The following is a 13,403-nucleotide window of genomic DNA, read 5'->3' on the forward strand; positions in this document are numbered from 1 at the left end:
AAGACTCCATCTCAAAAAAAAAAAAAAAAAGAAAAAAAAAGAAAAGAAAAGAAAAAAGAACAAAAGATACGACAAAACACTTAGTAGATGGCACTAGAACAGCAATTCCAGGTAAATGTATTATCTTAAATGTACTTTAAAGAAAACATTTTAAGTGGGAAACAAAATATTGAAGGTGAGTCAAACATTTTAATACTAAAACTGAATACCAAGAATAAAAATCTAAACCAATGGGGCCAGGCACGGTGGCTCACGCCAGTAATCCCAGCACTTTGGGAGCCAAGGCTTGTGGATCATGAGGTCAGGAGATTGAGACCATGCTGGCTAACATGGTGAGCCTGTCTCTACTAAAAATACAAAAGATTAGCCGGGCGTAGTGGTGGGAGCCTGTAGTCCCAGCTACTCAGGAGGCTGAGGCAGGAGAATGGCATGAACCCAGGAGAGGGGCTTGTAGTGAGCTGAGATCGTGCCACTGCACTCCAGCCTGGGCGACAGAGTGAGACTCCATCTCAAAAAATAAAAATAAAAAACAACTAATCAACGGAAAAAAGAAGGAAAAAGAAACAAATACACAAAAAAGAAGCAATAAAACAAAAGCAAGTTATTTGAAGGGATGACAGATAAAAACTCTAACAAGACTAATCATCATTAACCACAAAAAACTCAAAAGTAAACATTATTAGGATTAAAAAGAAAATAATCTGATAGAGTAGAATTTTTAAAATCACGACAAAATACCATGAACATTTTTTATGTCAACCTATTTGAAAAATTGGATGAAATAATAAATGTCTAGAAACATTTTAGTTACCAAAGTTCACTCAGTAAGGAAAATAATAATACCTGAAGTTGTGTTCAGTTATGATTACAGCATTTTGGCACAGTAATCAAATAGGGTTACAAGCAAATTGTATCAAATCTGCAAGAACTGCATGATCCAAATTTTACAAAAAAAATGTCTCAGAAATAGTTGTGAACTCATTTTATGAGATTAGTATAAGATTTGGCAAAGTCTAAGAAAAAAAAATTATAAACCAATCTTACTTATGTGCCTGGTTTCAAAAATCCTAAATAAACCCTTAATGAACTGGTAACAATCCAAAAGAGCCGTGTATTGAAAACATATGACACTAAGAATGGTTTATCTGGGAAATACATCAGGATACATTAAATATCTAAAATATACTACATTAATAGATTGAGACAGGTATTAGATTATCAACAATTGCAGAAAAAGCACACAATATTCAACAATAAAACATTGTTTTTTAAGATATTAGAAAATCACAAACAGAAGACTGATTTAACCTTATTAAAGTTACAGTCACGTGCCACATTACATTTCCATCAGTGAGGGACTGTATATACCATGGTGGTCCCATAAACTTATAATACCATACTTTTGCTGTACCTTTTCTGTGTTGATATATGTTTAGGTACACAAATACTTACCACTGTGTCACAACTGCCTACCAAACTCAGTACAGTAACATGCTGTACAGGTTTGTAGCCCAGGAGCAATGGACTATATCAGATAGCCTAGGTGTGTAGAAGGCTATCCCATTTAGGTTTGTGTGAATGCACTCTAGGATGTTCCCACAATGATGAAATTGTCTAATGATGCATCTCTCAGAAAGTATCCCTGTCACTAAGCAATGCATCACTGTAATTACCAAATACACTGCAAATATGTACATCACAAAACTTTAGAAGCACTCCTATGAAGGTCAGGAACAAGAAAAGAATGTCAAACATCTTTCTCTACCATTCAATCTTATACTGGAGGCCCAAGCAAATGAAATAAGGTAAGAAAAAGAAACAAGAAATAGAAAGTATAACTTTTTTTAAAATTTGTTGAGCTCTTTATTGCCCCAATGGGACTACAGGCAGCGGGTGCCTGTAGTCCCAGCTGCTCGGGAGGCTGAGGCAGGAGAATGGTGTGAACCCAGGAGGCGGAGCTTGCAGTGAGCTAAGATCGCACCACTGCACCCCAGCCTGGGTGACAGAGCGAGACTCCGTCTTAAAAAAAAAAAAAAGTCAAAAGCAATACTTTAGAACTTCTAAGACACATGATGACAGTTTCATGAACTCAGTTAAAGAAGAGTATCTTGAAGATGGCCGAATAGGAAGAGTTCCAGTCTCCAGCTCACAGCATGAGTGACATAGAAGATGGGTGATTTCTGCATTTTCAACTGAGGTGCAGACCAACACCTCACACCTCACACTGCTGGGTACACCCCTGAGACGAAGCTTCCAGAGCAAGAATCAGACAGCAACAACAGAAAAGCTGGAAATTCAAAAAATCAGAGCACATCTCCCTCTCCAAAGGAACGCAGCTCATCGCCAGCAACGGATCAAAGCTGAACAGAGAATGACTTTGACGAGTTGAGAGAAGAAGGCTTCAGTCCATCAAACTTCTCAGAGCTAAAGGAGGAACTATGGAACCAGCGCAAAGCAACTAAAAACCTTGAAAAAAGAATGGATGAATGGATAACCAGAAAAATCAATGCAGAGAAGACCTTAAAAGAACCGATAGAAATGAAAATCATAACACGAGAACTACGTGACAAATGCACAAGCTTCAGTAACCGACTCGATCAACTGGAAGAAAGTATCAGTGATTGAAGATCAAATGAATGAAATGAAGCGAGAAGAGAAGTGTAGAGAAAAAAGAGTAAAAAGAAATGAACAAAGCCTCCAAGAAATATGGGATTATGTGAAAAGACCAAATCTACGTCTGATTGGTGTGCCTGAAAGTGACGGGGAAAATGGAACCAAGTTGGAAAACACTCTGCAGGATATCATCCAGGAGAACTTTCCCAACCTAGTAAGGCAGGCCAACATTCAAATTCAGTAAATACAGAGAACGCCACAGAGATACTCCTCCAGAAGAGCAACTCCAAGACACATAATTGTCAGATTCACCAAAGTTGAAATGAAGGAAAAAATGTTAAGGGCAGCCAGAAAGAAAGGTCGGGTTACTCACAAAGGGAAGCCCATCAGACTAACAGCAGATCTCTTGGCAGAAACTCTACAAGCCAGAAGAGACTGGGAGCCAATATTCAACATTCTTAAAGAAAAGAATTTTCAACCCAGAATTTCATATCCAGCCAAACTAAGTTTCATCAGTGAAGGAGAAATAAAATCCTTTACAGACAAGCAAATGCTTAGAGATTTTGTCACCACCAGGCCTGCCATACAAGAGATCCTGAAGGAAGCACTAAACATGGAAAGGAACAACCAGTACCAGCCATTGCAAAACATGCCAAAATGTAAAGACCATCGACGCTAGGAAGAAACTGCATCAACTAATGAGCAAAATAACCAGCTAATATCATAATGACAGGATCAAGTTCACACATAACAATATTAATCTTAAATGCAAATAGACTAAATGGTCCAATTAAAAGACACAGACTGGCAAATTAGACAGAGTCAAGACCCATCAGTTTGCTGTATTCAGAGACCCATCTCACATGCAGAGATACACATAGGCTCAAAATAAAGAGATGGAGGAAGATCTACCAAGCAAATGGAAAACAAAAGAAAACAAAAAAGCAGGGGTTGCAATCCTAGTCTCTGATAAAACAGACTTTAAACCATCAAAAATCAAAAGAGACAAAGAAGGCCATTACATAATGGTAAAGGGATCAATTCATCAGGAAGAGCTAACTATCCTAAATGTATATGCACCCAATACAGAAGCACCCAGATTCATAAAGCAAGTCCTTAGAGACTTACAAAGAGACTTAGACTCCCATACAATAATAATGGGAGACTTCAACACTCCACTGTCAACATTAGACAGATCAACGAGACAGAAAGTTAACAAGGATATCCAGGAATTGAACTCAACTCTGCACCAAGCGGACCTAATAGACATCTACAGAACTCTCCACCCCAAATCAACAGAATATACATTCTTCTCAGCACCACATCGCACTTATTCCAAAACTGACCACGTAGTTAAAGCACTCCTCAGCAAATGTAAAAGAACAGAAATTATAACAAACTGTCTCTCAGACCACAGTGCAATCAAACTAGAACTCAGGACAAAGAAACTCAATCAAAACCGCTCAATTACATGAAAACTGAACAACCTGCTTCTGAACGACTACTGGGTACATAACAAAATGAAGGCAGAAATAAAGATGTTCTTTGAAACCAATGAGAACAAAGATACAACATACCAGAATCTGCAGGACACATTTAAAGCAGTGTGTAGAGGGAAATTTATAGCACTAAATGCCCACAAGAGAAAGCAGGAAAGATCTAAAATTGACACCCTAACATCACAATTAAAAGAACTAGAGAAGCAAAAGCAAACACATTCAAAAGTTAGCAGAAGGCAAGAAATAACTAAGATCAGAGCCGAACTGAAGGAGGTAGAGACATAAAAAACACTCCAAAAAATCAGACCTGGTTTTTTGAAAAGATCAACAAAATTGATAGACCGCTAGCAAGACTAATAAAGAAGAAAAGAGAGAAGAATCAAATAGACGCAATAAAAAATGATAAAGGGGATATCACCACCGACCCCACAGAGATACAAACTACCATCAGAGAATACTATAAACACCTCTACGCAAATAAACTAGAAAACCTAGAAGAAATGGATAATTTCCTGGACACTTACACTCTCCCAAGACTAAACCAGGAAGAAGCTGAATCCCTGAATAGACCAATAGCAGGCTCTGAAATTGAGGCAATAATTAATAGCCTACCAACCAAAAAAAGTCCAGGACCAGACGGATTCACAGCCGAATTCTACCAGAGGTACAAGGAGGAGCTGGTACCATTCCTTCTGAAACTATGAAACTATTCCAATCAATTGAAAAAGAGGGAATCCTCCCTAACTCATTTTATGAGGCCAACACCATCCTGATACCAAAGCCTGGCAGAGACACAACAAAAAAAGAGAATTTTAGACCAATATCCCTGATGAACATCGATGCAAAAATCGTCAATAAAATACTGGCAAACCAAATCCAGCAGCACATCAAAAAGCTTATCCACCATGATCAAGTGGGCTTCATCCCTGGGATGCAAGGCTGGTTCAACATATGCAAATCAATAAACGTAATCCAGCATATAAACAGAACCAAAGACAAGAACCACATGATTATCTCAATAGATGCAGAAAAGGCCTTTGACAAAATTCAACAGCCCTTCATGCTAAAAACTCTCAATAAATTCAGTATTGATGGAATGTATCTCAAAATAATAAGAGCTACTTATGACAAACCCACAGCCAGTATCATACTGAATGGGCAAAAACTGGAAGCATTCCCTTTGAAAACTGGCACAAGACAGGGATGCTCTCTCTCACCACTCCTATTCAACATAGTGTTGGAAGTTCTGGCTAGGGCAATCAGGCAAGAGAAAGAAATAAAGGGTATTCAGTTAGGAAAAGAAGAAGTCAAATTGTTCCTGTTTACAGATGACATGATTGTATATTTAGAAAATCCCATCATCTCAGCCCAAAATCTCCTTAAGCTGATAAGCAACTTCAGCAAAGTCTCAGGATACAAAATCAATGTGCAGAAATCACAAGCATTCTTACACGCCAGTAACAGACAAACAGAGAGCCAGATCATGAATGAACTCCCATTCACAACGCTTCAAAGAGAATAAAATACCTAGGAATCCAACTTACAAGGGATGTGAAGGACCTCTTCAAGGAGAACTACAAACCACTGCTCAGTGAAATAAAAGAGGAAACAAACAAATGGAAGAACATACCATGCTCATGGATAGGAAGAATCAATATTGTGCAAATGGCTATACTTCCCAAGGTAATTTATAGAGTCAATGCCATCCCCATTAAGCTACCAATGACTTCCTTCACATAATTGGAAAAAACTGCTTTAAAGTTCATATGGAACCAAAAAAGACCCTGCATTGCCAAGACAATCCTAAGTCAAAAGAACAAAGCTGGAGGCATCACGCTACCTGACTTCAAACTATACTACAAGGCTACAGTAACCAAAACAGCATGGTACTGGTACCAAAACAGAGATATAGACCAATGGAACAGAACAGAGCCCTCAGAAAAAATACCACATATCTGCAGCCATCTGATCTTTGACAAACCTGACAAAAACAAGAAACGGGGAAAGGATTCCCTATTTAATAAATGGTGCTGGGAAAATTGGCTAGCCATAAGTAGAAAGCTGAAACTGGATCCTTTCCTTACTCCTTATACGAAAATTAATTCAAGATGGATTAGAGACTTAAATGTTAGACCTAAAACCATAAAAACCCTAGAAGAAAACCTAGGGAATACCATTCAGGACATAGGCATGGGCAAGGACTTCATGTCTAAAACACCAAAAGCAATGGTAACAAAAGCCAGAATTGATAAATGGGATCTAATTGAACTAAAGAGCTTCTGCACAGCAAAAGAAACTACCATCAGAGTGAACAGGCAACCTACAGAATGGGAAAAAATTTTTGCAATTTACTCATCTGACAAAGGGCTAATATCCAGAACCTACAAAGAACTCAAACAAATTTACAAGAAAAAAAACAACCCCATCAAAAAGTGGGCAAAGGATATGAACAGACACTTTGCAAAAGAAGACATTCATACAGCCAACAGACACATGAAAAAAAATGCTCATCATCACTCGCCATCAGAGAAATGCGAATCAAAACCACAATGAGATACCATCTCACACCAGTTAGAATGGCAATCATTAAAAAATCAGGAAACAACAGGTGCTGGAGAGGATGTGGAGAAATAGGAACACTTTTACACTGTTGGTGGGACTCTAAACTAGTTCAACCATTGTGGAAGACAGTGTGGCGATTCCTCAAGGATCTAGAACTAGAAATACCATTTGACCCAGCCATCCCATTACTGGGTATATACCCAAAGGATTATAAATCACGCTGCTATAAAGACACATGCACACGTTATATTTATTGTAGCACTATTCACAATAGCAAAGACTTGGAATCAACCCAAATGTCCATCAGTGACAGACTGGATTAAGAAAATGGGGCACATATACACCATGGAACACTATGCAGCCATAAAAAAGGATCCGTTCATGTCTTTTGTAGGGACATGGATGCAGCTGGAAACCGTCATTCTCAGCAAACTATCACAAGAACAGAAAACCAAACACCGCATGTTCTCACTTATAGGTAGGAATTGAACAATGAGATCGCTTGGACACAGGAAGGGGAACATCACACACCAGCGCCTATTGTGGGGAAGGGGGAGGGGGGAGGGATAGCATTAGAAGATATACCTAATGTAAATGACAAGTTAAAGGGTGCAGCATACCAACATGGCACATGTATACATATGTAACAAACCTGCACGTTGAGCACATGCACCCTACAACTTAAAGTATAATAATAATAAAAAAAAGAAGAGTATCTTAAGATATAAAAGCACAAACCATAAAACATGGTTAACACAACTATATCAAAAATATTTTTTATTAAGCTAAGGACATTATAAACAAAGTGAAACAATTATGCATAGTGTAGGAGATATTTGTAAAATACACAACCAAAAACGGATTCGCATCTTGTATAAAGGTCATGAACGATCAATAGAGAAAAATGAGACAAAATTCTATGAATAGGCAATTCACATGAGAAAAGGCCTCAACCAACATGTGAAAAATGCACAGCATCCCTAGCAATGGGGGCCATGCAATACCATTTGGCACCCGATGCCTGTAAAAAATGTTTAAAAATGTCTGACAGTGCTGCACGTTGGTGGGCTCGTGAAGAAGTAAAATCTCAAGACACATCTAGTGACGGTGAAAACTGCTGCAATCACTTTGGGGAACAATCTGAGCAATATTTAATAATTCCCAAATTGTACATTCCCAGGAGCCAGCAATTCCTCTTTCAGCTACATACCCTGGAGAGACTCTCGCCCATGTGCACAGTGAGACAGATATGAGACTATGCATTGCAGTTTGGGGTTTTAGGGTGGAAGTAACTAACTACCCACCAACAGAAGAAGGAGATTTTTAAAAATGAATGCTGTGTAGAAATTAAATGAATTAATTAGAGCTGCATGTATCATTATGGACTAATCTCAAAAAAATAATATAGAGGGGGACAAAGTCAAGTGCAGAACCGTATTGCTGCCTGTGGCTGAAGTTGAAATATACATTCAGGGGAATTATACACTTCAAACCCCAGGGAATGGTTTCATCTGGGGAGGGAGGAAAGAAAGAGGAAAGCAGAGCCAGGAGTGAGATTAGGAAGGGACGTAAAGAGGCCACCAACCGTTCTTAAAATGCTTTGTTTCCTTAAAAACATCTGAATAAGAAATGGCAAAATGTTAATTTATGTGAACCCTGACTGCTTGGTTCATAAACACCAATTACATTATTTGTTCTGCTTTTCCATGGGTTTGGCAAAGGTCATAACAAAAACACTTAAAATCATCAAAAGTGCTAATTTATTAAAAGGATCCAGTTTGGTGACTAACACAAAGCTGGCTTTTTCTTCATCTAAACTTACCTTCTCTTTACATGTAAAATTTATTTTTGCAGTATGTATAAAAACCTTGCTTTATTAGATCATCTATTCTGTTTTCTCAAACTGTGCTGAATAGAATGCAACCTTCTCCCAGTGATTCCCCACTGTCATTCTAGAATCTGATACTGGGCTGTGCTCTCGCCCTGATGCTGAAGGAAAGTCACCTCAATGGCTCTGAATTCAATGGTCCCAATTTCTTGGCTGGAAAATTAGAAAACCCAGAGAAGAAGGAAGATTATATCGACTCCCTCAGTTTCCAACTCTTACTCTTGCTGCTGTGATGTCCCTGCTGTGGAAATCACTCACTAAATCAATTTGTTTTTCAATACATAATAAGCATTTATTTTGTCCAAGGCCTGGCTGCCCAAGATGATCATCTGAAGTGGACCCACATTGTTTCGTGAATAAAGTTAATGAATCTAGGGAAGGATATTGATAACCAGACCATTACTAATTAATAGTCATGGGGCCCATGTTAAGCAAATACGTTAAAATACACTCCTTTGATACTTTAAAAGAAATCATAGAAGCCACAGGTATTTCTCTCCAGTGCTGGGATTTCATGTAGCAGCAGCACAGGAAGGGAATAGAGTATCTGGGAGGTGGAAGAGCCATTCCTTGCAACTCTGAAATCGGAGCTGGCTCTGAGCTCTGCTGGCTGCATTACTACAGCAACAGTTCTCAGTAGTGAGGGAAGTTGATTTTTTTCCCCAAAGGACACCGGACAATGTCTAGACATTTTTGGTGGTCACAGCTGAGGTGTGTGCTACCGCAATGTGGTGGGTAGAGGTCAGGGATGCTGCACAATATCCTGCAATGCACAGGACAGCTCTCTACCTCAAGGAATGATCCAGCTCCAGATGTTCATAGTGGTGCAGTTAAGGACCCTGGTGTACACTGACGGGCGGTTGAGAACCCTAGTGTACAGGGATAGCCACAGCCCTACAAGGCTCCACTCTTCAGGAGCTCGGAGTGGTTAACTAGCTCACTCAAAGCCATGTAGACAGAAGTGGTCCCTCTGAGGCTTAAAGCTACATTTGCCTGGCTCCAAGGCTGACTGCTTCTAGCAAATGTCATGTTCTCAGGAGGGCAGTCATGTGTGCAGTGGCCATTCACATACATCTCCTTAAAGGAAGGACTGTCTACACTCTGATCCCAACAGCTGCTGAAGGCAAAGACAGCCTCCTCCATCGCTCCTGGCTGGACCCACTCTGTTTATTCCCCATGGGTTCTTACAAAAACCCTGCTGTTTGCAGGCACCTGAAGTTCTCCTTTGAAGAGCCAGTGAATATGGTGGGAACAGAGCTAATGGAGGAGAGGGTATCCCTCAAGCTGTTCTCCCCGTGAGTTCATCTCTCAAATAGGTCCCTGAGACACTCCTGAATGTCTGCCGATGTCTCCCCCTTACCTGGTCACAGAGGGTTCCGATCAAGCCTTCCAAGTCTTGCTTCTCATGGAGGACCATCTGCTTCTCTTCATATTCTTGCTCCAGCTGCATTTCCAGTTGACGGAGCTGTGGATACACAGAGCAGAAGCATACACAGGGTAAATGAACTCCATCCGGACAAATCCCACAAGGCAAGGACCCTCAGGAGGAGGAAAAACGTAGAGCTTGTGGCTTTGTTCCATGAGCCTGCCCTAGTGATTGGGAGGTGGTGTCTCTGTGGGAGAACTTAAGAGCCTAAAAGCTTGAGAGCTGGACAACAGAAGGGAGGGTTAGTCAATGATGGGGAACCTCTCGCCATTGACTGTGAAACCCCCTCCCCCAGGTCCCCAACAGAACAGATGCCTCCCTCCTGTAGCCATGGCCACTGTTGAATATTTGCAAGTCTTTGCACTCTGATTTTTAAAGGCTCTGCACAATATTATAACCAATATATCAAAAATGCATGCCCCTCCTTTATTCAATACACAATGATGCAATAAAAGAAGATGCATTTGAGATTTTTTGGTTATAAACTATATGTGGCCCTCCAAAATGCATATGGTGAAACCCTAACCTTCAGTGCAGTGGTATCTGGAGGTGGGACCTTAAGGAGGTAATTAGGTTTAGACGAAGCTATGAAGGTGGAGCTTTCATGGTGGGGTGAGTGCCTGAAGAGACACCAGAGAGCTGTCTTCCTCTCTCTCTTTCTCTGCCATGTGAGTCTACAAACAGGAGGTGGTGGTCTGCAAACCAGGAAGAGAGCCCTCGCCAGACACTGAACCTGCCAGCACCTTGATCTCAGATTTGCCAGCCTCCAGAACTGTGATAAATAAGTGTTTTCATTTAAGCCACCTAGAAAATGGTATTCTGCTACAGCAGCCTGAACTAAGACATCTGACTATAAGCAACTCATTTAATTTGCAACTGGCTCTGATTTCTCAGCGATTACCCAGCAAACACAGACATTTCCCACTAAAGCAAATACCCCACTGTGGCTGCGCTTTGCAGACCAACCCCACCAGCCTCTCTTGTGTACCTTATTTCATCCCCTCCATCCTCCATTTCCACCTCATGCCATCAGAGATCCTATTTCACGGGTGGGCAAACTAAGTCCCAGGGAAAATCCAAAGTGCATACTCTGAAATTAGTTGCTGTTTAGAGGAGTTAGTGTCCTGTCCCCTGACCCCAGCTCTTTCTGCCACCCCAGACAGCCCCAGCATTCCCACCCAAGTCACTAACTATTGATTTCCTGCCAACGTGAGAGATAGACTGAACAGAGCAGTCACCAGAATGAGAAGTCAATATCAGCATTTGACATAAGGAGAAAAACACCTTTCTCTGACTTCACTCTCTCCCTTTATAAATCTATCCAGAGAAAAGCCTCAGGAGAGTCTGGGTCACATCTCCAACTCATTGGAGCCCTGGCTGAGGGCACACACCATACTTCAAGGCATTCTTAGAATAAACCAGAAATGTATGCAACCTTCACCTGAAGAAACATGGGCAGGGACTGACAGCTTCCATCTCCTGACCCATGGAGGGGGGAAAAAGTACTGATCGATGGTCACTTCTATAGAAAGCAAGTTCATTTCAAAAATTTCGTTGAGGAGTGAGAGAAATACAAAGCACTCTATACCTGTTTTAGAATAAAGACTGGAAAAGCTAAAATCATCTTGAAAAACACACAAAATAATAAAAACTATACATCAAGCAAGGCAGAGTTGAGTGTACTCTGTACACAGGTATGATTCAGGGGATGAGAAGGGAGGGAAGGTCCGTGTAGAGTATGTACTCTATAATGTGAGAACCTGTTAAACGAGGCTTAACCCGAAGCTTTCCAGCAGTTCCACTTTGTAGATCCTACATTCACATCCGTCAATACAGCTCTAAGAATGTTTATCTCGGCACTGGTTATAAGGGCAGAAAACTGGAAACAACCTAAATGTCCAATGATAGGGGATTTATTGTATAAGTTAGAGGACATGCTTTGGGTGAAAAACTGTTAAGCCATTAAACATTTAAGTTAGATCTGTATTTACAGACACGAAAAGAGGCCATGAAAACTGCGGAGACGACAGGCATCAGAACCTCATAGCCTCATTTAGTGAAAATGGTATCTCCGCAAATCTGCATGTGTGTATACAGAGTGAAAGAGAGCTATGAAAGAACACTTAAAATAGTAATAATGATGGCTTCTAGGTGATGACATGTCAAGGGGTTATTCCTTTCTTACACACTGTTTGGAATGGCTACAAAGACCTTGGATAAAATGTTAAGAAATGGTTTGACTTGTAAGGAAAATAGTAAGAAAGAATTGATTCTATTATTGAAATTTAGAAGTCCTTGGCATCAGTCACATGGCATTACGAGGACTTAGTAGAAATCTCTGAGCCATTATGCTGGATGGTTCCAGAGGCTTCTGGAAGTTCCAAGATCCTATTTAAGACAGGCATTTCCGCTCCTACACCCTTGAAGGCACCTCGAAGCTAAGGTCTCAGGTGGTTGCAGAAAGAGCTTGTCCCCAGATCCCAGACCCTGTCCTCCTCCTCACTCTAAGGAAGAGGGCATCCATACCAGACCTTCCAGGACCCAAGGGTACAGCTGTGTTCACTGCTCACATACCCGCTTCTGGCAGGACTGACGGACATCCTCCAGTTCCTCCTCCTGGTCCTCACGGTCCTTCTGGTGTATCTGCTTCATCCGCTCGATCTCCAGCTCAAACCGCTGGCGGAGCTGGGGGGACAGCAAGGACAGCACGTGAGGGTGACCCACTCTAACTCTCCAAGCCCTCCGTGTCATCCTTGGCATTCCAATCGCATTTTTCATTGTTGGAATACATAAATGAGAGTCAAGTTATTTCCCTAGGCATTCTGGAAGGTCACAAATGGTGGGTAAATAGATTAAATATTGCCTCTATCCATTCTTGTGCTTATAACAGACATCACACATCAATCACACTTTCCCACTGACTTTAGATGCAGCCTCAGAATCCTTCTCAACCCTCTTTCTTTTTTATTTTTGAGATGGAATTTCCCTCTTGTTGCCCAGGCTGGAGTGCAATGGCGCAATCTCGGCTCACCGCAACCTCCGCCTCCTGGGTTCAAGCGATTCTCTTGCCTCAGCCTCCCAAGTAGCTGGGATTACAGGCATGTGCCACCATGCCTGGCTAATTTTTGTATTTTAGTAGAAACGGGGTTTCCCCATGTTGATCAAGCTGGTCTCAAACTCCTGACCTCAGGTGATCCACCTGCCTCGGCCTCCCAAAGTGCTGGTATTATAGGTTTGAGCCACTGTGCCTGGCCCCCTTCTCAACACTCTTAAGATGAAACATATTTCTCATTCCTGGAGCAGGCATCATTGATGGTTTTCCGGGTGGGTGGATAGGTAGATGAATGGTAGGACAAAAGTTTATGAAGACATGAAAGCCTGGAAAAGAAGACGACTTGCCCAAAATGTTATCTTA

General features: G+C 41.0%; 1 protein-coding gene across 3 annotated transcripts in view; it reads right to left on the reverse strand.

The window, feature by feature from the left end:
• The window catches only part of MYO18B (myosin XVIIIB), a 217,595-nt gene that overhangs the window by 116,589 nt on the left and 87,603 nt on the right, over positions 1–13,403 (reverse strand). For all 3 annotated transcript variants that reach the window (XM_030915727.1, XM_030915728.1, XM_030915726.1), the window contains exons 20-21: positions 12,563–12,673; positions 9,923–10,027 (exon numbers count right to left, since the gene is read on the reverse strand). In XM_030915727.1, the coding sequence (XP_030771587.1) occupies positions 9,923–10,027; positions 12,563–12,673 (216 nt within the window). The remainder of the gene's footprint in view (positions 1–9,922; positions 10,028–12,562; positions 12,674–13,403) is intronic.

Source organism: Rhinopithecus roxellana, chromosome 13, assembly GCF_007565055.1.
Source record: "Rhinopithecus roxellana isolate Shanxi Qingling chromosome 13, ASM756505v1, whole genome shotgun sequence".
NCBI lineage: Eukaryota > Metazoa > Chordata > Mammalia > Primates > Cercopithecidae > Rhinopithecus > Rhinopithecus roxellana.